At 40.4% G+C, this 25,768-nt stretch overlaps 4 protein-coding genes across 5 annotated transcripts in view; 2 read left to right on the forward strand and 2 right to left on the reverse strand.

Moving 5' to 3' along the window:
* Positions 1-9,040, reverse strand: part of LOC109462945 (syntaxin-18-like) — a 17,359-nt gene extending 8,319 nt beyond the window's left edge. The window contains exons 1-9 of one of the 2 annotated variants that reach the window (XM_019759574.1): positions 8,848-9,040; positions 8,240-8,307; positions 7,816-7,931; positions 7,362-7,439; positions 3,840-3,906; positions 3,031-3,256; positions 1,933-1,991; positions 326-395; positions 102-182 (exon numbers count right to left, since the gene is read on the reverse strand). In XM_019759574.1, the coding sequence (XP_019615133.1) occupies positions 102-182; positions 326-395; positions 1,933-1,991; positions 3,031-3,256; positions 3,840-3,906; positions 7,362-7,439; positions 7,816-7,931; positions 8,240-8,307; positions 8,848-9,000 (918 nt within the window). In that variant the 5' untranslated portion in view covers positions 9,001-9,040. The remainder of the gene's footprint in view (positions 1-101; positions 183-325; positions 396-1,932; positions 1,992-3,030; positions 3,257-3,839; positions 3,907-7,361; positions 7,440-7,815; positions 7,932-8,239; positions 8,308-8,847) is intronic. The other variant, XM_019759575.1, reaches the window with a different exon arrangement.
* A 188-nt stretch (positions 9,041-9,228) lies between these two features.
* LOC109462942 lies at positions 9,229-17,083 on the forward strand. The gene is made up of 10 exons (XM_019759569.1): positions 9,229-9,451; positions 10,007-10,190; positions 10,458-10,576; positions 10,748-11,674; positions 11,848-12,101; positions 13,698-13,801; positions 14,114-14,247; positions 14,564-14,908; positions 15,131-15,313; positions 15,650-17,083. The coding sequence occupies exons 2-10, from the start codon at positions 10,019-10,021 to the stop codon at positions 15,773-15,775; spliced, it is 2,364 nt and encodes a 787-aa protein (XP_019615128.1). The 5' UTR covers positions 9,229-9,451; positions 10,007-10,018; the 3' UTR covers positions 15,776-17,083.
* Positions 17,084-17,109: 26 nt separating this feature from the next.
* LOC109462940 (transport and Golgi organization protein 6 homolog) lies at positions 17,110-23,419 on the reverse strand. The gene is made up of 14 exons (XM_019759568.1): positions 23,315-23,419; positions 21,794-22,870; positions 21,499-21,632; positions 21,195-21,360; positions 20,884-21,067; positions 20,383-20,559; positions 20,089-20,218; positions 19,800-19,971; positions 19,375-19,550; positions 18,547-19,111; positions 18,302-18,442; positions 17,982-18,133; positions 17,748-17,861; positions 17,110-17,512 (listed from the first exon to the last, which is right to left on the reverse strand). The coding sequence occupies exons 1-14, from the start codon at positions 23,400-23,402 to the stop codon at positions 17,336-17,338; spliced, it is 3,453 nt and encodes a 1,150-aa protein (XP_019615127.1). The 5' UTR covers positions 23,403-23,419; the 3' UTR covers positions 17,110-17,335.
* A 233-nt stretch (positions 23,420-23,652) lies between these two features.
* LOC109462953 (V-type proton ATPase subunit e 1-like) lies at positions 23,653-25,762 on the forward strand. The gene is made up of 4 exons (XM_019759585.1): positions 23,653-23,769; positions 23,968-24,015; positions 24,746-24,845; positions 25,150-25,762. Exons 1-3 carry the CDS (start codon positions 23,672-23,674, stop codon positions 24,843-24,845), a joined length of 246 nt encoding a protein of 81 aa, XP_019615144.1. The 5' UTR covers positions 23,653-23,671; the 3' UTR covers positions 25,150-25,762.
* The last annotated feature ends 6 nt before the right edge of the window (positions 25,763-25,768 follow it).

Genomic DNA, 25,768 nt, shown 5'->3' on the forward strand with positions numbered 1-25,768 from the left:
GACAGATAATTTGGCAAGCTTTCTACTCTGTAACAGCCTTACATGGTAGTTCTTACATATCTACCTGTGTAATATATGCCTTATTCATTGTGACAACTCACCTCTCTGACTTCCTCATTCCCTTCCTTGATGTTTTCAGTTGACTGTACCACAGTGTCCGCAATCCTGTCTATCTCAACTTCCTGCACAGGAATGACCAAGCAAAATCAGCTGTATTCTGGTAAGTCACACTTCAAATTAGAAACAAGATATGATATCGAGATTGGCTAAATCCTTTTTGTGTTGTGTAATAATATAAAATCAGAATTAACCACTATAGGCATACCTGCTGCAGAACTTTATCTGCAAATATCTCCTGCAGTCTGGAGATTTCCACCACCTTGCCTTCTATTTGTCTGAAGGAAAAAAAAGACACATTACATGTACAACCCACACAACTAAGGCTGTTGTGTCCCAAACTGTGTCCGTCCCATTCCGTGCCTGAGCAGGCACAGAACAGGACACGGCCTGACTGTCCAGAACCGTGCCCGGAAGCGCTGTCAATCATAGTGATTGGCGGGAACCTAAGCATAATTATTCACGCCCACGATTTCTTATACGGCTAGATTACGTGAGATTTTGCGAGTCTGTGTACAGCATGTGCTTTCAAAACGCAGTTTTCTCACAACTTAGTCTTATGTTTGGTCGACATGAACTTGGGGAACATGTTATGAGAACTATGTTCAGTCCCCTAGCACGCAAGCTTAATAATACGTGTCCAGAACTGTGTGCGGTCAGGCACGGTTCTGGATAGTCCCTCGCGTGTCCCAGAATGTAGCTTTTCCCCAAGCACGGTTTGGGACACGCGCCGAGTGTCCCAAACCATGCCCAAGCACGGTTTGGGACAAGGCATCCGCGTGTCCCAAACTGTGCTCAGTCCCCAGGCACGGTTCGGGACACGCGCTGAGTGTCCCAGACCGTGCCCGGGCATGGTTTGGGACAAGGCCATCGCGTGTCCAGAACTGTGCTTGACCTGAAGCACGGTTCTGAACGAACACTTTGTTTATTTACAAGTTGATTTGCTCTACTCTGTCGTCGATACGCGTCAGGACTATCCGGATCCGTGCGTGGGGTTGGTGGATAAGCAAGTGTTATTTCTGATTGACCGGGTCAGTCTGCTTTCTTGGGTATACTACGTGCTGTGTTGTATCAAGAACTGTGTTCGCATTGTGTTGCAGAATGATACAAGACTCTCTGTTTCGACAGAACACGTAAGTCGTAGACCAGCGTGAAATGTTAAAATGTACTTTACAGAGCAAGAATTACACCGATTCTTTCTAATTCTTGCCCCGACGAAAAACAAAGATGGCGGCCTAAAACAGTAAACAACACGACGGGAAGGCTCCTCCCTAAAAACAATAAGCTCCACCCCCAAAGCACGGAATGGGACAAGGCCCTTATGTGTCTAGAACTGTGCCCGGTCAGGCACGGTTCGGGACAGTCCCCGCGTGTCCCGAACTGTGTTCAGTCCCAAGGCACGGTTTGGGACACGCGCCGTGTGTCCCAAACCATGCTCAGGCATGGTTTGGGACAAGGCACGGTTTGGGACACAACAAAGGCTCCCTGCCATTGCAATGTCAACGGAGTACAAACAAGTAACAACATCATATGTCATGTAGATACCATACAAGGGCAAGGTTGTTTCAGGTTCTGTTGTGTAGTAATATGTAATGTGTTATAGCTTATTATCTTTTCTGGAGTACAAATTACAATAAATGCACTATTTGGGGAACAATCCTGTGTTTCTACATATTGATTATTCACAAGAGACAAGCAAGTAACACTGCAGGTAGAGAACAGTCCCATTCTTTTCAATTCCATTCCAATTCCAAGAGTTTTCACACATGCACAGAACAATTGAAGTCTAGACTTGAGAGGTGTTCAAATTCTCACCTGACTTCATCCACCAGACTGTTCATCTCATTGTACAGCCTCTCATTCTCCTGTTCAAACTGGAACAGACAGGTTTTAATGAGAAACACACTCTTCCACTTTCCTTCTGTGCCAGCTTCTGCACAATACATCAGCAAAGTGGTGTATAATAGATGGCCTTTCAGCTGCACATGATAGATTGGGCCCTTTAAGATGCATATGTAGAGGATTAGCACCCACTGTTAGACATCTTGGTCTTCCCAACTTTGCAGTAACATGGGTTGCATATCATCATACAATGTGCTTCTAAAAATATTCATTGCAGCATATTGATGTAGTGATATGGTTTGATGAGTTGGCACTGAAAGGCAAATATAATCTTACATTTGGTTGAAAATATTACCCTATCATAGTGAGGACTACATTTTTCAAGTCATGTCTTTAAAAATCTTACCCTTTCTGGGCACTTTATCTGTATTCTGTATCTATAGCCAGCATACATGTAACTGCCCTTCGGCGTAACAAACCATAGGCTCACCACTAATAATGTATAATTTGTGCTGGATACAAATGTACATACCATGAGCTGTTGTTGCGTTCTGTAAATGTGCATGAAGCCATATAGTAATGGTTTGTTCAATAATCACCTGCTACGTACAGAAAAGGTCACAACTGTACAATAACTCATGCTGATCATGCCATGATTATTCCAAAGACTGTGCCATGGCTGGTGTACCTGTGACTCAAGTCTGTAACGGCCACAATGATGGAATATTCATAAAGCTCAGAACAGGTGAAAGGAAAGGCCACTTTGAATGATCCCTTCAGCTTACACCTCTCCCTGAATTCATTAGCATGGCCGTTACACCAGACACAGGCAATTACTTCCAAATCCGATGCTTTACCGTCTCAAGGTCCATTTCTACTCATTGCATAGTGTCAGACGCAGTCGGAATACAAAGTTGACAACATTAGAAAGGGCTTTGAAAAATCATGAGATTTGCTTTCTGAGTAAAGTGATTTATCATTTGTATGTACAAATACAACAGTGAATGCTAACACTACAAAAAAGCATGTGAAGTAAGACATGCTATGTTATCAGTCACACATGAAACTTACCATCTGTATTTCCTCAGGGGATAGTTCATCATCCTCATCCTCATCCCAATATTCCATCTGAAGAGGATCATCAGATGCTGGTGTATTTTTCATGACCTTGCTGTCATCTGTCTCGCTTTTGTGGTCTCCTTCTTCACTGTTGAGTTCTGCCCGTGCTCTCTTGTGTCTCTGGCGGAGTTCTGTCATGTCAGTGCCTGTCCTTCTGCCCTCAGGTTCTAAACGGGAACTTTCAAAAGCAAACAAGTACTTTCAACAAGCAAGCATTTTGAGTCAAATTGCCCTGTTTCATCCAAAGTTATTTGAAGAAGCAGTAGGTATGAGAATACTTGATATACTTAGTAACAGAGTGCAGACAAGACAGAAAGTAGATAATCTATCATTCAACAAGCAATACTTTGTTGTGATTCTGACTAATGTGAAAAATACAATCAAAGATATGAACAGACTATTTTGACAAAAATAGCACACAGATGTCATTTCAATCTATGCACATGCCAGATTTCAAATTGTAATTTTAAAGTAATTTTTCTTGATAAGATATTGTGACATATTTAATTTTTAAAAAACTTTGTAATATACATATAGTGCCTGAGCTTTTCATTTGAGAAAAATGATGACTGAGTTGCCTTTCCATTAAAACTGGATTATTACATTACTTGTGTACATGTATACTCAAATCAAAGTGAATCAATATGCCATGTGCATTATCCTTATCAAAGGTTACCACAACCTGGCTATTAGGATGTAATAATCGATACACGATGTATCCATTAATAATAGAAAAATCTATAAATAATATAGAAACTCACATTCTTTTCCTGTCCACGACCCTTTTGACACGTATGGCCCTCTGCTCACTGTACAGCTTACACACGGCTGAAGGAAGAGTACACAATACTTCACAAAAGGATGACCATTGTGATACAAACCTTGTAAGGGTTATTCTACATAAATACTGTACGTATATGATGCACATGCTTTTCTTGCTGGTTTCCAGGAACAGTACACGATATACTACTGTAAAACAGCTTCCTTCAATAACAGCAACATTTTCAGCACCATGGAAGGGCAGCATACATGCTGTTTCTGAGAGATTCTGCAGACACATTAAGTAGCAGGAATCCAATTTAGGACAAGTTTGGTTTGTAACATGGGGGATATCTTGCTTTAATGATATGGGAAATCATTCACATTGTTTTAGTGTGTTAGTTATACTTACAACAAAAGAATAAAAATATAAAATCAAGCACAGTCATGTTTCTAAAGATCATAGCATTTGAATTATAATGTGGCAGAGCAACAGCTACAAAAATGTAGAATTCATTTACAATTTATCTAAAGAAAATTTCAAAACTGTCAGCAAATTACAAGAAACAACCTTTTCAGAAAACCTCTTAATAGTAGGCATTACATGCAAAGCTACCCTTGCACCCCAAAATACTGGTGAATTTTCAAAAGCTACATTAACAATGTGAAATCAATGTTGGATGACACTTGTGCCGGCTGTGGCCAAGCGAACGAGCTGTAATCTCAAATCCCCTCATCTCAGATATTTCCAGATAAAATTTTCACTTCAGGCCAACCTTGATGGGGATGTATTGATTTCTGTGCAGGGGAGGAAGCCATACAAAGGGAGGGTGAGAGAGATAGATGTGCGTTGTGGGTCACCTATTGACCTGCCGATACCAGATGCAATTCTACTGCCGTGGGCTTTATTGTTCAGAGCTGGGCAAACTGGCCTCCAGCAGCTATTGGAAATGTCAAGTGCATGAGAAGAGGTCTGCCTTTCCACTTACTATCAGCAAATTTTCTGAGCCTCTTGACTACTTTCAACAATCCCTTGTATCCCACTCCCATTCCTGGTACCTTTGTTTCCCAAGGCTGTACATACAACAGCAGAATAGCTGGTTTAAACGAGAGATATCAGACACCAAACCAGTAGCACCTTTGGCTCATTATTAACCAGTCAATAGCTTGTTGGTACAGGCCACATCTAATTTGATCTTCAACTTGAGGAAAGGCTAGTAAGGCCAAATCTAGAATGACCTTACTAGGCAACCTAGAAGCTGTGATTTATTTCGAATCAATAAAGTTAAAATAGGGTTACAGCCAAGGTTTTGACTTGATGAAACATGATGATAATGACATTGGCTACTGTAAAATTTACAATAGTTACAGGTAAATTATCCAAGATCACATAAATCTGCTACCTTTTCACAAAACTTAAAATCAATACCCTTTCAATATAATAAATGTAAAATTATGTAACTTAATTTGCATAAACTTTTCAAGCTATCTGCATAAATCTTTTGCACAAATTTTGATATTACATTTTTGAATATGCAAGTATATTGCTAATCAATATTGTCCTGCTGAACAATAGATTTACAATGTTAGCTCTGCATAAACAAGTCAATGTTTTAAATAAGGCTACTACTACATAACACATTTAAGTTTCTGACATTTAAAAACAATTCTGTATATTATTTACAGACATCTACAATATACTTCAGCTTGCACATTTTATAGATCGTAAATATGTGCACGGATCATAATGTGAAATCCTCTGAGCAACTAGGTAGACATTTGAGTGTCATTTATGACATTCTCATCTAAAATCATTGACATGACTCCTTTTGCAAGATCCCACAATGTACAATGTACACAAATCAAAGTAAATTGGAAAAACGTTCCAAGATGTGATTTTAGCAGGTTCAGCATCAAGTCTAGTGAATCTGTGGTGAAAATGAATCACCAAAAATACCAAAACAGCTGCAGCTGAAAACTCATAAAAACTTAAATCCAAGAAATTTTTTCCTGATCTTTGCTAACAAAACAAGACTCAAAAAGCTGGTTCCTTTGGAACATCATTATAGCATGGTCATAACTTTTTATTTATCATGATAAAGTTTGCTGCTGTCATATTAAGTGCTGCACACAGGTACAAGCCAGCCAGGGAAATAATGAAGTCCTTGAATTCTATTGACTCAGGAGTCAGCATCCTATTTCTGATATTCCATAGCAATCATAATCCTGGCTGTTAATTTCCTAGGAGATGACATCACACAAGACAGGTTGGCAGCAGTGAGTCACCAGATGGCCCAGAGTGGGTGTAGGGTGACATGGATGGGGAACCCTTATGGAACACCCCAGCAACTTCTCATGTTGCGCTCTCTGACCTGTTCAATGCTTGAGTGAAGTTATTCATCACTGTCGGGCGGTCCGTATGTCAGGAGAGAAATCCTGTCACTAGTCAATGTTATGCTGGGATGACACACCTGCGAACTTGGGGCTTGTTTCACACTTCGTATATATTTCCTTACCTTTCTAACAAAATTTAGAAACTTCACGTCCTTACCTGATAATAATTTTGATTTGCCTGACAATGTTAACACCTGGTCATTTCTTTTCACACTGTGCAAATGTCACTCAAATAGTAGTTTATAGACTACAGAAGTCAATATTGACAATCAAAGAATTCAATTCTTCTAGAGGCAGAAACATTGCCTTTGAGACAGTCCCCCATGAATGTATGCAAAACTAGAGTTCCAGAGGCCACATGGAATGGGCAGGTGGGCACCGCAGACAGCCGATAAATTTCACTTCCTGTTTTGTCAGATGTGATTACAATCAATTCCACCCGGCGAACAGCCAATCACAATGCAAAGATATGCATCGAGACAAATACCTTGACCATGAGTGATGGTAGATTATGACTTGGTTATGGATCTGTTGGCCTTCACAGGCTTTGCTGACATCTATGACAGGGCTAAAGTAATATCAGCAGCATCCATTAAAACTGGGCCTTAGGACAGAACCATACCACACTGCCATTGATAAGACCAGAAGAGATAAGACAGGTAGTCATTCTGCACAACAAACAACCTGAACACTGTCATCTCTTCCTTATGAAAGTAGAGAACCTTGAACTGTGACCACATCTGGGTACATATGGAATATTACAGATACAAACCAACAGGTTGTGTCACTGCATACATGTACAATGTTCATGTTATTCTATTGTAAGAAATCTATACTTTGAGCTGCGAAAACAAATACACATGTATTTTAGGATGATACAGTTTTAGGGTCAGTCCCTTGAATTTATTGCAATTGATAGATATGCCTCAAGGACCCAAATTTATATTTTTGTAATACAAATGTCTATTGTAATATTGATGTGTATTCAAGATGGTTCCATGATGCATATTCAGTACAATAATGAGTACTCTTTGTACTGATCCATAAAAGCAGTTACTAGGACATTAATGTAATCAGTTGTAATTGTTTCTTGGAAATAATGTATATTTGTATGCAAATTCAGCCCTTACCCTTCAGATATGCCTCCATGAGCTCAAATACTGCCTCTCTGTGGCTACGAACTTGTTGTGGCATTGGCTGTTTTAGCACTGAAAATAAACAAATGCTGATGTAAAAATTGTGAAAACATACATCCTGTTCAATGAATGTTAATCTCTGATTCTAAATTATGTGGTCATGTAGTTAGGGAAAGAAGCTTGAGCATGGCAACACACTAGTCTAGTACTAGTACTGAGTTAGGTAATTCTTGTGTGCAGTGTACAAGTTCACATACAGTTAGGCAGGTCGGCAGCCCTTTTGGGTTTAGGGGTGTTCAAACATTAGTGTGTTGGAACATAGGCACTGAAAAAAAATGATTTTGATGCACGTCTTTCTAAAGTTTGTCTTCATTTACATATTCGTCAAAGCACAGTCATATACAGTTTAAACAGCATGCAACAGTGCAAAACAGAAGATCCAGTTTACCTTCTGTCTTAAAAATCCTGATGGCCTCTGAGCAGGTGCGCATGAATGTCTGTGCATCATTGTCAATCTGGTCTCTCTCATTATCTGTCATCTTGGATACTTCTGATGTCAGAAAGCTGACGTAACATTCATGGCATACATTATAAGAAAGCAATGTTTGTCCATTTTACTCCATCATCGTTCTACATCCATGAGGATGTATACCATTCTCATGGATGTATATCATTGATAGACCCTAAGTTAGTAGAATTTTTTTCTGACTGGACTAGTCCAGATGAAGGAATTTTAATTAGCAGAGAAGCTTTTGTCAAGGGTGAATTGATTATAATTCTGCTATCACGACATTTTATTTTTCATGTTCAAACTTGTTTAAGCAATTAAACATGGTCACAACAGATCAGACAGAAATATTTATGGTACTTACCCAGTGGCATCAATATAGTCCTTCCTATGTTTCAGTAGGAAATCTCTCAACTTGCTGATATTCTGAATCTGAGAGCAAAACATTCACAAGGGAACAACAAAATGTTTATGTAAACTAGTAGACATTTAAATAAAAATATGACATTACATCTGGCCACATTAATTAAGTAACGGATTGAAATACACCTTCTGCAATGTACGTGCACATAGAAGTAGAGACTAAGCTGTGAGTGAATACTAAAATGTGGCAGACAAAATTATAGGAGTGTCTATCAAACTTAAACAGAGAAGTTGTTGGTTCATAACATTTGTTCAATATATGATCATATAACTGTGTTATGTTGTGATTCTTGAGTAAGTAATCTGCAACATATGGAGTGTCGCATAATCGTTGCTGTATACCGGTACTGGCTGGGTAAAAAAAATTATACATCATCTTCATTTTTGTCACATTGAGTCACAGGTGTTTAGCCTTCTTAATCAGAATTTATTCATTTGTATTATTCATAGACGATGGCGCTGTACACGTCATCTAGAGGCAAGCGCCAAGATGAAAGAAAAAAAAAACACATCATTTTTGGATGCTATAATCGGGGATTTGGGACTCACCACATCTTTTGCTCTGACAACAAATTCGCCCTTTGGTCTTGGGTGAATGGATGCCGTACTTTTGGCTTCTTCTGAACCGATGTTTAAAATCTTATTGCGAGTTTTCACGGTTTTTATCGTCGCCAGAAACAAATTTGTCCGATCGACCGCCATCTTGCCTGGAAATACACATCAGCTGTGGAATAGCCCATTTGAGTGGAGAGGGAGGTTTAGAAAATCTTTTGAAATAGAAAGGTTACCAATCAACTAAAATAACAACATTCTCTACAATATAGCTTAACGTTGATATTACTAATACGTTTTGTGATAGTACATCACTGCGGGTTTGTGTAAAAAGCATCTTATCCTACCAGCCCTATTTTTCTAATCGTAAAACCCAAACTGCCCTTTGACCCTTCTATTTTGACTCTGACATTTCTGATCTCTCAATGACGGCGAGATTTTCTCCCGGGATTTGTCGATAGTTTCACTTCCCCAGACAGAATATGGAAGCGACTGAATACACCGGCTAGCATGGTTCCTTACGGGTGTTCTCTCTGTCCAGATCGATTCTGAAAGGTCGCTAGCGGAACCGAGACAGCAGCCAGTGAAGTGTGTCTGAGCGGTGAGTGTTTGCGTGGGTGGAACTTTTGATGTCTGACTTCTACAGAGTTACGTTTGACAGTTGTACACGCGGGAACTACAGACAGTGACGCCGGGGAGATCGCGTGTAAAAAGTCATGTGTGGCGTCCGTGATACTACATGTATCATTCTTGCCCCACCACTAGAAAAGGAACATTAACGTTACGTAGTACCGCACCAAGATGCAAGAATACTGAACACATAATTTTTCTTCTTTGCTCTTTTATGTTACACCAGATTTATTTGAATATTAACGCAATTAAGTTGCAATCGTAGTAATAATGATGACCACACCCACAAGGCTGTAGACATATTTCAAAGCCCCTCTATTGATTGCCTTATTTCTCTCAGTGTTGTATCGAGAAATAAAATGGCAGTGGAATGGGATTGCTCTCACCATTACTGCATTAGTCACCACTAGTTCTATTGATGAAATTTGTAACAAATTTTTGTGCACGTGACTTGTTCTTAAACTTCCCCAAAAGAATTGTGATGTGTGCTTTTACCAATGTGAAACTTTCATTTTTTTTCTTGTAGGGTAGTGATAACATGGCCAACTCAAGAGGTGCCATAGCAGTCTTTGTTGCCAAGAAACCTTGTACAGAATGTCTCCTGACCTACACTGAAGACAGAGGATGGTGGCTGCCTTACACAGAGGTGGGAGATGGAGACGGTTTTGTGGAGGCAGCCAGGACAGTAGTCAGGGAGAAGTGTGGACTAGGTAGGTACAACAGTTGAACTGCATAATACTATCAGCTAATGTTTGTAATGTATCAATGCACTTGTAATCATATTGATTGACTGACTGATTGATTGATTGATTGATTGATTGATTCTTTATTAACAAGTACAGAGACTTTGGTATGGTCTACAACACAATGAGTACAGATTGCCACCATCATCAGCATATTTTAACTACTAGTATTTATGCTGTTTGCCAGTGATTAAGGTAACAAATTTTATTTTCTTCCTAATTTGACTCCACCAGGCATAGATATTGATGGAGTTCTGGAGGTGAGACAGACAGCAGTGATGACATCATCCCATCCCAAGGTCATGGTGACCTTGTCTGGCTCACAGGAGGGACACGGTGACAGCATACCTCTGGTGAGTAGAGCAACAGGTGATTATATTGTGAATAAAAGGAAGACGATTTAAGAATTGAATTTGCAGACTGGTTGTAGTGTTTGAATAAAAAAAGATTTGTTACAAGTTGAATCGTTACCAAATGTTACTCATCAGTATTTACAGCAGATATTTAATTTTTGTTTATGTCAGGAACTACAGAGCAAAGCATCATGGTATACCCTCCAGGAGTTGCAGCAACTCTCTACTCAGGATCAAGGCCTTCTGGGAAATGAGCCTATCAGCTGGTTCAGGCATGTACAGGACGATGGCCACGTGGCCCCTCTCTCTATCCTTCATTCCATCACCATGGCAACTGAGAGTAGCAGCTTTGAGGACCATGAGGAAAGTCTCTTTAAGGCTGCTAACTTCAAGCAGGAAGAACAGGAGGAACTGTTGCAAGATTTCTACTCCGTGTGCTATCCCAGCATCACCATGGGTTGTCAGACATTTGTCAGGTATTTTTCAGATAAAGAAGTGCCAATGGAGAAGTGCATCAACCTGTTCAGGGCATTTGATACCAGCAATCAGCACGTGCTAAATGCAAAGGACTTCTTACTGGGTATGGCAGCTCTCCAACCCTGTGTCCCACATGGCGGGATGCCGGCAGAAATCCGTTGCCGCTACATTTTCAGATATTACAACAAGAACTCTGATGGGATCTTGAAGCAAGAAGAGCTTCAGTCAATTGTTGCAGACATCTTTGAGTACAAGGGGAGGCAGCTTACAGCCGAAGACTTGAAGGAGGAGACAGCTAAGGCTTTAAAACTGTTTGCAAATGATGGCAATGGTGGGGTTGCCCTTGCAGACTTTCTCAGTGCCGTGGGCTCACTGAAATTCCGGGGTACCTCTCTGTTATTCCGACTACCTCACGATTTCACAGGAAGTCTGGATGCCAAGATGAACAATCTGGGGGCTGAAGGCAGGGACGTGCCTGATGTAGCCCCACGGAGGGAAAGGAAACCATCCAAGAGGAAGAAATGGGAGGCTGGTCCCGAGTCGGACAGCTCAGGCAAGGAGTCAGATGTTGAGCTACCAGACGTTGAAATCAAGTATGAGCTGGCTCTGCATTCAGTAAAGGTTGGTGTTGTTTTAAACATTGTATCAAGTAATAGTAAAATCTTAAAAGTCAGAAATCAATATAGAGATGTAGATAAAGATGTAAAACACATTTTTTATGCTTCACAATACTTTTAACTTGTAAATACTGTTCATAATGTCTTACATTTTCTCTCCTTTCTGCTCCTGGATAGGTGAGGAGAACAGGTGTTGTGTCGGACGTAAATACCCTGTGGGACCTACAGGGCACCAGTGCCCTGAGCCACAGCATCGGGACTGTGTTGGAGGGGGACAAGACCCGCTTCCAGCGCCTGCCTTCTGTACAGTGCTTCAACCAGAAGTCTCATCCCAACGAGATGCTGACTGGTCTGCGCTACTTTGAACGTCCAGTCAAAAAGCCGGATGGAACTCTTGAAAAGAAAAGCTTTGAATGGGGCCCTGTGAACAAGTAAGATAAAAGTCACTTTGAATTCAATGTTGGCAACTTTCCAGGAGTCAAGATTGTATCACTTTGGTTTGAACTATTTATGGAACATTATATAGATTTTACAGAGAGAATGTATGTAGGTAATACATATGTACCGTGGCCGACAAGTACAAAATTTTACACCGCAACTTTTGGTGTTTTACACCGCAACTTTTGGTGTTTTACACTGCAACTTTGGGTGTTTTACACTGCAACTTTTTCTGTGTTTTACACTGCAACTTTTGCTGTGTTTTACACTGCAACTTTTGCTGTGTTTTACACTGCAACTTTTGCTGTGTTTTACACTGCAACTTTTGGTGTTTTACACTGCAACTTTTGGTGTTTTACACTGCAACTTTTGGTGTTTTACACTGCAACTTTTGCTGTGTTTTACACTGCAACTTTTGGTGTTTTACACTGCAACTTTTGCTGTGTTTTATACTGCAACTTTTGCTGTGTGGAAAACTTACACCCTTCCCCTTTTATAATGGACGGTCCCCCTGTCAGGTCAAAAGTGACAAAGATGGCGGCGGCCTGAGAGTCACAGTGTCTAGGCTACATTTGTATACGAGCGATCGCTGTTTTTGTTTACATTATACGCATGCAAATTATTTGAAGACATATGCAAATTCTTGGTAGGCAAATCAGCCAACTGGCTACCCACTTTTTGCCTACGGTGACGTCATGGCGATCGCTCGTATTGTTCCCTAATGATCGATAACTTACCTGAGTCAAGAGTCAACACTTCATAATTGAAAATAAGTCTTTATTGCTTCATAGTACCAAGTGGTGCCACATTTGACTCCCATAGGCCCAATATTTACTCATCAAATTATTAGCGACCTTGCGAGTCCGAATTCTCTAGCTAGAAAATGTCACGTGACTCAAAGGCGGGGAAACGTGGAAGACGACTATCGCCGCATGCAAGCGTTTATGACATCATGCCACGATAGTTTAAGCTAATTACATATTTACGCCTTCAGACAGACATCATTTCTATCATACCATGCGTCGACATCAACACGTAGCGGTGCAAACGTTACCAACATTCACTAGATAGCAACATAATTTGTAATCACTGGACCTGGTCGAAACATTTTCAAATTTATCCCGATCTATAGGCCAAAGCTAGAAAAACCTTTAGAAAAAAACTAACGTCACAACGTAGCCAAGCTTTTCCTCTAAAAAACTTATGCACGAAAAGGATAACTCAGTCGACGTAGTTTGCATGCCATCGTTGTCACCTTTGACCTGACAGGGGGACCGTCCATTATAAAAGGGAGGGGTGTAAGTTTTCCACACAGCAAAAGTTGCAGTGTAAAACACAGCAAAAGTTGCAGTGTAAAACACCAAAAGTTGCAGTGTAAAACACAGCAAAAGTTGCAGTGTAAAACACAGCAAAAGTTGCAGTGTAAAACACAGCAAAAGTTGCAGTGTAAAACACCCAAAGTTGCAGTGTAAAACACCAAAAGTTGCAGTGTAAAACACCAAAAGTTGCGGTGTAAAACACCAAAAGTTGCGGTGTAAAATTTTGTTCTTGTCGGCCACGGTACATATGCTTTGTCCCCTTCTCTACAGACCAGCCTTTGCCAAGTGTCTACTGTCTATTTGCCATGAGGTGAAGAATGTCTTCATGGATGAACCTCGGCTGCTCAAAGTGCAGGCACCTGTTTACATTCTAGGTGAGATACAACTACAAACCTTCATCATGACTTATTCTAAATGTGCAGCTTCTTGTGAATCTTAGATATATTTCTTCTCACCTAAAATAATTATAATCTGCCCTATGATGCTAATTCTTGAATGTACAATGTATACTGAACCTTGCAAGTCAGCATACAACAGAAGAGATGGAATCATGGATTTAAAAGAATTATATATTAAGGTATAACAATTCCCACATAGTAGTACCAGAACTATTTTGACACTGTAAGTATATTTCATTGCTGAATTTGATATGAAACAAGCTATGCTTTATTTCCTTCCCTTTACAGGAGACCTGCATGGCAACTTCCAGGACTTGGTGTGTTTTGAGAAGGCCCTGTGGAGGATGGGTGTCCTGCTGACTCCTGCATCCTTCCTGTTCCTGGGGGACTATGTGGACAGGGGAGAGTGTGGCATTGAAGTGGTAAGTGCATTGTCTATTACTGGTACTCATTTTCCTATTCACTGTTTACTGTACACTCACCAAGTACTACATTTGTACACTAACAGTTGCTGGTTCTTTGCCAAAGGATGGTTGCTTTAAAATTAAGTACTCAGTATCTAAATATTTTGGGGCTAAGCTTTAATTTTTTCAATTCCTTCTTGATTTTACTGAACAACCTCTGCACTTTATGATTGTTTATTAAACCATATTTCTTATGGTCTTAAAAACTATTGGCAATGATAATGTTTTTAACAAATTTCTGTCTAATGTTCATTACTTTTGTTCATCTATACAGGTGGCCTACCTCTTTGCCCAGAAGCTACTTGTTCCAGACAAGGTCTTTCTTATCCGAGGGAACCACGAGCTGCGTGCCGTCCAGGAGAGGTTCTCCTTCCACACGGAGTGTCTTCAGAAGTTTGGAGACAAGCTGGGTCTGGAGGTGTGGGAGGCCATTAACCAGTGTTTTGACGCCATGCCTGTTGCTGCAGTGGTGGACAACAACATCTTCTGTGCCCACGGGGGGATCCCCAGTCTGTGGCACAGCTCCGGCCTGCTGGCAGACATGGAGAAGATCCCAGTACCACTGCACGATCCGGAGAGCGAGAGTCCTTTGGCATGGGAACTGATGTGGGCAGATCCTGTATGTTTGTTTCTTTATGCTGCATTAGTTTATCAAAGATAAGCAGAGTTAGGCAATGTATGGTGGAACAATTGCAAACACTTGAAAGCACTTCTTTTGGATAAATTTCTAATGATTTGTTGTAAGGTTTGTGTTCTTTACACTGCTTTGACATAGCTGCCTATTCAGATCCAAAGCTTGTGATAATGTTAGTAACTTAGAGGCTCTCTTTCTTCCCATCAGCTAAGTTCTGATGACATCGATCCAGAGATGCAGGAGGAGCTGAAAACAAACCACGGCTTCACCCAGAACCCCAAACGTGGGACGGCCCACGCCTTCAGTCACCAGGCCCTGCAGGACTTCCTGGTCAGAAACGGGCTTTCTCATGTCGTCAGGGCTCACGAGGTGCAGCAGGCAGGCTTCCAGGTAACAACATTACACGTATCTGTTTTAAAATATTTTATTAAAATACCTAATGACTGTATAAATATCTTTAGTAGTATTTTTTGCCTGTAGATGGTTGATTATGATGTGAACATTGAAAGGACACTACATTTATGTCAACTTGAGAGATCAGTAAATGGGTTTTTTGAATGAAAGGTCATCTGTGTTGGTAGAATCCATAGTTGCAAACTTCAAGCTTTGTTCCAACACAAGAAGGGAACTCACCATAAATTTTTGGTCGATGCTGACTCTGGAAGTTGGATGCATGATGACATCAGGAGCTTATCAAAATAAGTTTTTGTTCACGTTTTCTGCCAGGTACAACAACATGGGAAACTGCTGACTGTCTTCTCCTCCTCCCACTACTGTGGTGGGACAAACGAGGCAGCGTGTGTTTTGGCTGACAGGAACAAGATTCGCACCATACGACTGGACACTACCTGAAGCAGTGTTCTGATGAGCAGTTCAATATGAAGATTTGCAGAGCCATGACAGCTGAGGAATTTATGATAATATGGCTGCTGTGTTGAAGGTCAGTCAGGAGAGGGATCCAAAATGACTGTTATGACAACAAATATTACAACAACTCATAACATACTGGTCTTAACTCTTACTGTAAAATCAGTGTAACATCTTGATGCCCAAAGCGCCATTTGAATAGTATGGGGCAAAAGTAGATGAATCTTGGCCAGTGAAGGGTTTTGTAAATATTTGGATTAAGTTTTACATACAGAATTATATACTGTCCAACTGTTTGTACCATCATAAACCTTGGGAGGTTATACATAGTCTGACATCCAACTCCTCAGGCACAGAAAGGAACAAGTACGATGTTATTACCATACAGGATTGAACTGCCTGATGCTCCGTATGTAGTAGATTATACATGCAGTGCCAATTGTTCATGGAGCGGTTTGTTTATTTTAGCCAAGTTCAAGGTTCATTTTAAGACAATGTGACAAAAGCTGATGTTGAAAGTTCTAAATGTGTAGGTCATGAATTCTGTAATTGTTGCTTGTGATGTGAGATCACAGAAACTTCTTGCTAAGTACATTTTGTTTGTGCTTCTAATGTGCTTTATATGTATATTGTTGCATTTTGATATGGTGTTTTGAATAATATTGGTAGCTTTGCATCTTTTTTAGATTTTATACTAAACGTTTGTAATGTGTGCTGTCTCAGTGGTTTTAAAATTGCTTTGCACTGTATCAAAGTACACTTAATGTTCATTATATATTTAGCTCATTGATGTCTTAAATTATGTTTATGTAATTATTGTTTTCATGTTATAAATGGAATGTAGTTTTGAAACAGACTACTGTCTATAAGAGATTCAAACTGTTATATTCTTCATCAATCATATATACATGTAGCTTACTAAAGTCTCTTAGTAGTGCCACAGTCAGTAGGTTCGTATCTCAGAATACCTGGTTTCTTCAGTCATGATGTTCCATCATTCTGTATGTTTGAGGAATTCCATTTCAATTTTAGTATGGTAGGTTATGTCATATTGTTCATGTGGTAGACTAGCAGAATACATATTTTCAGCCGTAAGCTTTTGAGGGCTTATAGAATATGATTGTATGTAACAGCTGTATTCAGATTTAGAAATGTTTCTATTTTGTAGTATATAGTATGTAACCCATAGAAGCTTAGTATGTTGAACTTCCAGTTGTGGTTATGTGGATGGTTTATTGTTTGAAGTTAAGGTACATGTAGACATTAAAAAGGGAAACATTTTATTTGAAACATGAAAACCAGTAACATGTTTGTCTTAAACTAAAGTGTTATTTCATATTAGTGACAAGTTTTGTTTTAGTACAATAATGTGTTACTATTTTTATATGTCTTGCAGGAAGGAGTAATAAAATGTTTAAGTGTTAAGAAATGTACAATGTTTGTTTTAGAGTCTTGCATTCACACTCACACTCACACTTGCATTATTTCACCAAATGTAAGTACAATGTATGACTCTTCTGTCCATCTGAAGACAACATTACCATTCTAAGGCAAAACGGTTATCTTTTTCTCAAGAGTTTGTTTTGGGAAGAGGAAGTCTTTCATGATGGTGTCTAACTCCTCCAGTGCTATGTAGACATGTGTCTTGGTAGTGTCATCCTTCTCTACTTGTGCTGTGTGCTTGAGGAGCCGGTACAAGTCTCGTAATACTGCATCCAGCACCTGCAAGTACAAGCAACATAGCTAAACGTCATGCATTTAGAATGAAAGTGTTGTACCAAAAAGTCATGGAGTCTATGGGGTAAAGTGTACATGTAAGCCAAAACGGGCAGGCAGGCACTTTACATTACTTGCCATTCTGCTTCTAAGTTCCATTTTAACCCCTACAGCTTTGGGTAAGTTAAGAGGTCCACAGTCAGGGAAAGATGAAAAAATGAGTACATGTGTCTAGTCTCACCTTGATGGCATCTACACCAAGCCCCCTGAGCAGCTGAGTCACAACTGTCACTGCTGCATTCCTCACTGTGGCCTCAGGGTCGCTGCTCAACACACCACTCAAGCACGCAAAGATCTATGCGGGGAAGAATATAATATGTAAATGTCACATACACTATTATGAATTACGTATATTTGAATTACCTACTACATGTAGTAATTGATCAAAGGCCTTAATAGTTCTGTAAATAGATACCTCATGAATAATGGGTCCTATGGAAAACTTCAGGAGATGGCAGACTTCACCCAAGTTGGCGAGACTACTGGCACGGACATGTGTGTCAGGGTCCCTTACACCACACAGCAGGGCAGCCAACAGGGGCTGGGAGTAGTGGGGAAGCAAACTTCCTAGAATAGATGACAGACAAATGTATGTGTACATGTAAGTACTTACAATATGTGCTTTCTTGCATTGAACTCAATGTTCTAAAATGCATTCCAGTAAAGTCCTTATTTAAGATATTTTAAGCAGAATGTACTACCAGTACTACTGCTAGATGTTACTGTAATTGGTACCTAGTGAACGAGTGACTTTGGTGAGGATTTCCCCCAGCTTCATCCTGTCTTCTGTACGTCTCTTATTCTTCTTTCCTTCCTTCCTGAAGTTAGCAAACTGGTCACAGATCTCAGGAATCACAACTTCAGGAAAATGAGAACCTAAGAAGGGATAGATACATTCAGATGTTAGATTTATCTTTCCATCAGCTTTCATCAAATGTTTAATGGCAAATGACAGTGGCAGAAGATGAATATGCTCTCACCTAAGGCTGCCAGACCACGTATGGAGGCCTGGTAAATATAGGAGTCCTCGTGGTCCAAATTTTCCTCAAAAACTTTGAGAAGTCTTTCCTTTTCAGCCATGGCCTTGGAGTCCTTCTTTTCTAACAGAGAGGACAGAGTTATGAGTCCATGTCCCTTCATAGGAACCATTGGGTGATTGACAAGGGCTAAGGCCTCATCATAGTCAGTGCTTTCCTGTACTGTGCCTTCCTCTGCCTTGTTTTCGACATTTTCATTTGACCTGCTACCGGTAGTTTGGTTTCCTGTCGCATCTCTAACATCCAATGAAGACTTGCTTGCTGGAGGAGCTTTTTCACTCTTGCTTGTTGCTGGTCTTTCTTTATCTCTTTGTGCTGCCTGAGCAGCCTTTTGAGCAAGGTCCTTGACAGAAGAGTCCAGCGTATCCATGACTACAGCACAGTGAGTTCTGATGGCGATCAGAAGGTCCTCTGCCATCTCCTGCACTGCTGGGTTAGCATGTCTGTTTCTCAGCTGTTCCAACCATGGCAACATCAGTTCAAAGTGTTGTTTATCGTCTTCTTTTACCTGTGAAACAAGAAAACTATTATGTAAATTCACATGCGAGCATTCTACAATTCTATGTACATGATTAATTAGCATTCATAATGTGAAATTTTCAAAATGTTTAATCAAGAAGTTACATCAAACACAATCCAAGCATCTATTATCAGCAATGCAACTTTTGTCACCAGAACTTCCTTGCATACATTTTTTTCCATTTCTATACAACACTTACAACCAGGCCTTATTTACTATTGATGTAATTTTGGAACAAGAAACAAACGAACCTCCATTGCCCCTCCCATGACAGCAGCTGTAAGCCCCATAGCCAGACACAGTGTTTCATCTGTGTCCAGGCCTGTCTGCTTGGGACAGGTCCCTTCCAGCTGCAGTTCACATCCCCTCTGCAAGGTGGCAGCAACAAACTGCAAAACGTGTTCTGTACTTCTCAGAACTGACGGTCCTGGGGAACACAAGTACAGTGACATTTGTTTTGTAAATTGATACTACAAATGGTGTTATACACGACAAAAAATCTCAATCTGATGAATACACTGTTGGGAAACTCCAATGCAAAGAAAGTCAAATTGGCTTCATCATCACAGAAAGTATGATGTTCATGTAAATGTATGAACTACATAAATGTAGAAATTAGTTCATTCTTTCTGGTTGTATTTAAAAATGATGCCTAGACTTTATCATCAATACTCACCTAGCCTTTCACACATGGCACCTAACAGCTGCAGAATGGCCATGCCCCTGGCAGCTTGTGCCTGTAAGGCTGCTTCTCTCTCCTCTATCTCCAACAGAGCACCAGCTTCATCAACACCAGGCCTGGGCTGCAGGGTTACCCCAGGACTGGAGGACATGATTGCTGTCAGCTCCTGAAACCATAATGTTTATATCGTACATTATACAGGTTAAACCCTTTTGGATCATATTTTAGACTGGCATCCTTAACATTTATACATACAAGGTATACTGGTTACAATGAGCCTGACCTTGAGAACAGTGACAAAGAAGTTTCCTGGCGTCTTGTCAGTTTCTAACTTCTCCAGAAGGTCACACATGCAGGCTGCAGCCATGTTGTCTTCTGTCTCTGGGTCTGTCAGTGAAGGAAGCTGTACCTCACTGATGAGGGAAACAAAAATTCCACAATGAAAAACAAAATATAAAGAAAGAAGTGTAACTGTCAATCAAAAAGCTGGAACATTGATTATTTTCCAGATTTTTCTTTCAATTTTTTTAAATAGCACTGAAGACAACGCAGGAAAATGCTGTGATAATCAACGAACCTTGAACACTTCAAAACAACAGCACCTCCTGCTGGCCCTGGAGCAAACTGCAGGCTGCTGTTCATGGCAGGCAGATCGGACCCTTCACCAGGGATGGAGATGTGCCACAGGTGCCTACAGCCAGTCTCTATGTCCACTCCCCTCAGGAAGCTAACTAGTATCTCTTCAACTCTGGACCTAGAAGCACACAAATCATTTGTAGTGAACCTGACACATGTATTAACTTAGAGCATTGTCTTAGACAGATGAGAAATATTCAACTGAATGGTGGACAAGTGTGTGCAAGGTACACTGAACAGAAGTTGTTACATTGTTGTTATACATGTACCACTATATTATAAATGGATTATACTATGGTAATATTTCTGAGCAAAACACTTTTTCCTGGTCACAAGACTCAACTACACGTACAAAAGTCTGGCAATTTCCAGCATAGCATATTAGTAGTGGCTTAACTTTCAAGTAGAAGATATAGATGTGCTAGCCATCCAGAGATATTACCTGAGATGTGACACCCCTCTCCTGGTGAAACACAGCAGCTGGAACAGTGGGTGGATGACAGGACTTAAGCTCACCACCAGACGTGACCCGGGTTCACTTCCCAACACAAACACCTTGTGAACATTCACTATGCACTTGGTCAGGGATGAATCTTCAACTATCACTGGGTTATCTGTTTGTTGGTCTGAAATCATCAGAACAATTCATTTTAGATCAAGATTAAATACGTTCAAGGGTGATGTACTAGTATCTGCTTCAATTTATATTGTGTTACTTTAACGTTTAGTAGGTAAGCTCTAGTGGTGACTGACCTGAAACCTTTATGGTGACAAGAAGTGGCTGCAGCAGAGGGTCCAGCAAATACTTCTCAGCCTGCAAAGGGTGCTGAGATACAATGGTTGCCATGGCAACAGAGGCAACCCTGAGTAAAGCAGGTTCCAGCACCTTATCGTTTGATAGATGGATCAGAAACAGGATCTGTAGGATAATAACGATAAATACATAGATGTTATTATGGGGTAGAAATATGCAATGAGATATTCATTAGACAAATGTGTGAGCAATCTATTCTAATAATCTGGAACAACCATGAAAATGCTATCATGCATGTTGTACCTCTTGAGAGATGAACTTGTAGTAGGCCTCCTTAGATGTGGCATGTTGTGGACAGGTAGCAATAAGCTTGGCCACTGCTTCACACTTCTTCCACTCCACTGAATCCTGGGGCATTCCTGTGGTTGGCATTCCCCCTACAAATAACATATGGATTACCTGCTTGCATATCTTAGTTTGCACATGTAATAATTTTTCTTTCTGTCAATGGATGTACTAGATTTATGGCTCAGCCGCTGAGTAATAAATATATTAGTGTACTGTCATGCTTAAAATTTTGTTGGAAAAAAATCCTAACCTGCAAGATATCCCATCATTACAGCCTCCATCCCACCAGGTCTCATCAGCCTCTCTGATAGTAGCTGACCACAGGCCTTCCTCAGCCAGGAGAGAGACAGATTTCCTTTCAATCCTCTCACACCACCTGATCCTCCCTGAAGAATGAAAAGTTCTCTCACCACAAGAGGCTGGTACATCCTCTCTAGTAGCCTATGAAGATGGGATCTGCATTGTTCATACATTTCAGGGGTCACTTCCGTTGATGAAGCTACTTCGAGTTGTCCTTTGCTTTCCCTGGTCATTTCCCCATCAGTCTCCTGTTTTCCTTCTCCAGAACTGTTGCAATTTGTGGCCCCTTTTGAGCTTTGCTGATCATTTTCAGAGCTTGTACCTTTGCTATGCTCTGCTTTACTTGTAGCCAAGTCTTTGTGTGCAGCACACAACTTAGGCCTCGGGCCATAGCAAATTTGGATGAGGGCTGACAACATATCTACAAAATACCTTGACAAAATCTTACTTCCAAGAGAAGGCTGCTCAACACAATCCAGTAGAATGTCAAGCACAGTATAAAGCTTGATGGTTTTCTCTGATAAAGAGTCCTTGTCTTCTTGTGAAGTCTGCAGCATATTTCCAAAGCTCGACCTCTTTTCCAAGGGTATGCCTACTCCTTGGAGCAGATTGGGACAGATCCCAAGGGACACAACAAACTGCAGAGCTGTGGAAAGTGTATTCTGCTGGGCAACGCTCAGAGTGTCAGGTGAAAGGGGAGGAGCTACATCATCTTGCCTGACTCTTGATTGGCTCTTGCCCCCAGTCCTTGGTGCTGATTGGCCATCCTCAGTGCTTTTGTCTTGTGATTTGCTAAACTCTTTCATGGCCTCAACCATGGCAATCTTGAGACACTTGATCAGCCTCAAACACTCAAGTGTGAACTTGTATCTGATATCGTCTGATTGAACTGAGAGTTCAAGTTCTTGTACGAGTCTGAGAAGAGATTCATATTTGCTGTCCTTCTTCAAAGCTGTGTGAAACTGCTCGATGTTGGATGACAAGGTGGCGTCAAACCTGGTAGCTTGGTCCTGGGCTTCATTTATACCTACATGTATGTAAGATGGAGTTGATATCAGTGTGTGTCATGAAAACTTGAAAATTTTGCAAATTTTTTGGCAATGTCCCCATGATGTTTGTCATGAGAGCAGTTCAACCATAATTATTTATCTCAGCATGTGCTTATTGTGCATATGCTTATTGTGCATATGCTTATTGTGCATATGCTTATTCCATCTTTAGTCCTATGTCATGCAATATTCATGTAGTTCACTTCACATAAGCTGTAAGGACTTATTTGTTGTGCTTTTTTTCATAAATTGCAACACTACAAGGCGCTACTAGCTACTCCTTGCAAAGTTGTTGAAAAAATGCCCCCCTCCCACATCTCCACGAAGTGATGATGATGATAGTGACTTTAAGCTTTAAAAATTCTGGAGGAACGACACTGCCTCTCAGCCTTTCCTTAATTTTGTACATTTGCGACACGTACCTGTTGATCCTTGGTCCGGAGAAACAAGTATTTTCATACTTTCCATCACACATCTGACGGACGGAATTTTTTTCACGGGCGCCGCCATTTTGGTGAGCGGCAGTGCGACTGTAACGTAGCGCCTTTGTACACTTCCACAGATTCAAATAAAAATGCACTGGTATGACCGTATAACTCAACAAATTGTACCAGTTAGTTTTGTGCCCTATCTTTAAAACTTGATTTTATTTTTAAGCAAGTGTAGAGTTTAGTTAGCACCCGTTTAGATGTTAAAGAATTATCATCTATAACGTAGTGTTGTCCAATAAAGTGCTATGTTCTGCCCTAATGTCATATGACAGTACGTCACATTTCAAGATGGTGGGGGTAGCTATTCCGCTGGTTGTGGTGACACTTTTCTGGCTGATCATCGGCGCTGGAGTGCCGTGGGCCATCCCTAAAGGACCTAACAGAGGGTAAGGAAAGTCAGGATTGTGGTTAAATGATCAATGCAGTGAGAATTGTTGCTAGAACTGGTGATTTCAGTGCAAAAAAATATTCGTGAATCCGGTTGACCCCTTTTCACGCCCTCCCACTACCAGTGTCCACCATGTATAAAATTATGTCACATGTATCTTATAATTTGTGATAATTGTTCTGTTCGTTTATTTCAGAGTCATCCAGACAATGATAGTGACAACTGCAGTATGCTGTTATGTGTTGTAAGTATGAAACACATTGTTTTGCCTTTGCTGATGCCTTGATATTAGCCGTGGACGACTCTGGTAACCCTTTTTGCATGATAATGCCGGGGACAGAGTCGTGGGGCGCTACATAGGCCAAAACCAACCTTTGCCATGCCGGGCCTCATGCAACGGGCCGGCCCCGGATTTTTGGTGTCCCTGGCTTCCCGACGCACTCACCTGCCGGGCCGGGGGATAAGACCTTAAACAAACGCAGCATTTAACCACAACACGGCCTCGGAGCACGTAACTCCATACAAATCATCAGCGATCGGCGCCATTTTGAATTCAGGAATCGGCCCGCAAAACAGGTCGGACCCTGAGTTTACGACAGACAAAAAGGGTTACCAGAGTCGTCCACGGCTACCTTGATATATGCATAATTTACAGCTCAACATCCAGTTGGCACAGATTAAAAATCTAGCAAATTAATAAAACCTCATCACAAGCTACATGTAATACTATATCACTGCTTTATGCGTAGAATATGGGTTACTTTTATGTATTGCTATTGCTAACATTGGGGCAGGTATGAAAAAGTGGATATGAAAAAAATACAAAATCACAAAATTCTGAATGTTGATATCATTGTCAAAAGGATTTCAATTAGTGATTTTGGCTTATCATCATCGCCTTATGTTGTACTGTACAACTTACTACAAGACCTGTGTTGATGCACATTTGTAAGTTATGGTGATTTTGCCTCCAGTTGGTTGGTAGCAACTCTAGCCCAGCTGAATCCCCTGATTGGACCCCAGCTGAAGAATACGGTCATCCAGTACATCAAGTGGCAGGAGACAGAAGGATAGGTAAACTTTATCATCTCTTATATATGAATATGAATTACAGAAAAAGGTCAGACATGTGCTGTGCATTAGGACATTACAGCTGCAGCAAAATAGTTAATCCAGCTTTTAGAGCTGTATTAACTTAAGTATAGACAATATCTTACTAATACTAGTAACAGTTTAATCATACATGGTATTTACTAGACTTTCCCCCCAAGTTTGATTGGATACCAGGCATACTCTTATGTTTATTTGTGTGAACATCCATTAAGAACTTTACATGGTTCTTACTGTGTTTTGATTCCACATGTGCTTGATTTTGCAGGTATGGACATCAGTGGAGGTCATGTGCAACAGAGGGCAGCATAACTTTCAGATGGGAAGATTCTGCAAATATTAACACTATCTTAGACTTACCAGAAGAAAGCTGCTTGAGACTCCAGGTGTGAAATTTATGGAAAGTGTGGATTAGTAGTGAGGATTGATTTCAAGTAGTCACATCACCCTTCCAAACATTCTAAATATTATTATTAAGACATTTTATTTGGTACAGTACCGTCTGCCATAATTTGATAAAGTTAACTATGGAATGTACTTTTGAGGTTCTGTAATGCTTAAAAGTCAGTATGTAATATTTGTAATATTTATACTGAGTTGTATTGATGAGTGAGTTCCAAATATGATGGTTAAAGTCTTTACTTTCTGTTGGTAAGTTGCAGAATATCTATCAATGCACATTTACAAGTGTGAGATCAACTCAACTTTGTTTAAAGGTACACAGAAAGACTGGGCATTGTAATAGCGTTATATGGTTATGCTACATGTAGGTACTCTTTGTATGTGCTGTAAGCTGTAAGCTGAAAATGGTGATTATGATGTTTTGTGTTAGATCTATCAACAAGGTCCATGTCTGTACTATCAGGCTCAGAATCAAGTTGAAACAG

The sequence above is a fragment of the Branchiostoma belcheri genome, unplaced genomic scaffold (genome assembly GCF_001625305.1).
Source record: "Branchiostoma belcheri isolate BF01 breed outbred unplaced genomic scaffold, Haploidv18h27 scaffold120, whole genome shotgun sequence".
NCBI classification, from domain to species: domain Eukaryota; kingdom Metazoa; phylum Chordata; class Leptocardii; order Amphioxiformes; family Branchiostomatidae; genus Branchiostoma; species Branchiostoma belcheri.

Bases quoted from the DNA above. Each gene is read 5' to 3' on its own strand.
- LOC109462942 (XM_019759569.1), top strand. From the start codon at position 10,019: ATGGCCAACTCAAGAGGTGCCATAGCAGTCTTTGTTGCCAAGAAACCT. The intron at 10,191-10,457 runs GTAGGTACAACA...TGACTCCACCAG, and splicing joins CAGGGAGAAGTGTGGACTAG to GCATAGATATTGATGGAGTT. The intron at 11,675-11,847 runs GTTGGTGTTGTT...GCTCCTGGATAG, and splicing joins TGGCTCTGCATTCAGTAAAG to GTGAGGAGAACAGGTGTTGT.
- LOC109462940 (XM_019759568.1), bottom strand. From the start codon at position 23,402: ATGGCGGCGCCCGTGAAAAAAATTCCGTCCGTCAGATGTGTGATGGAA. The intron at 22,871-23,314 runs GTACGTGTCGCA...ACATACATGTAG, and splicing joins TCCGGACCAAGGATCAACAG to GTATAAATGAAGCCCAGGAC. The intron at 20,219-20,382 runs GTTCGTTGATTA...TTCCCTCATCAG, and splicing joins GTTGTTTTGAAGTGTTCAAG to TGAGGTACAGCTTCCTTCAC.
- LOC109462953 (XM_019759585.1), top strand. From the start codon at position 23,672: ATGGTGGGGGTAGCTATTCCGCTGGTTGTGGTGACACTTTTCTGGCTG. The intron at 23,770-23,967 runs GTAAGGAAAGTC...CGTTTATTTCAG, and splicing joins CCTAAAGGACCTAACAGAGG to AGTCATCCAGACAATGATAG. The intron at 24,016-24,745 runs GTAAGTATGAAA...TTTTGCCTCCAG, and splicing joins GCAGTATGCTGTTATGTGTT to TTGGTTGGTAGCAACTCTAG.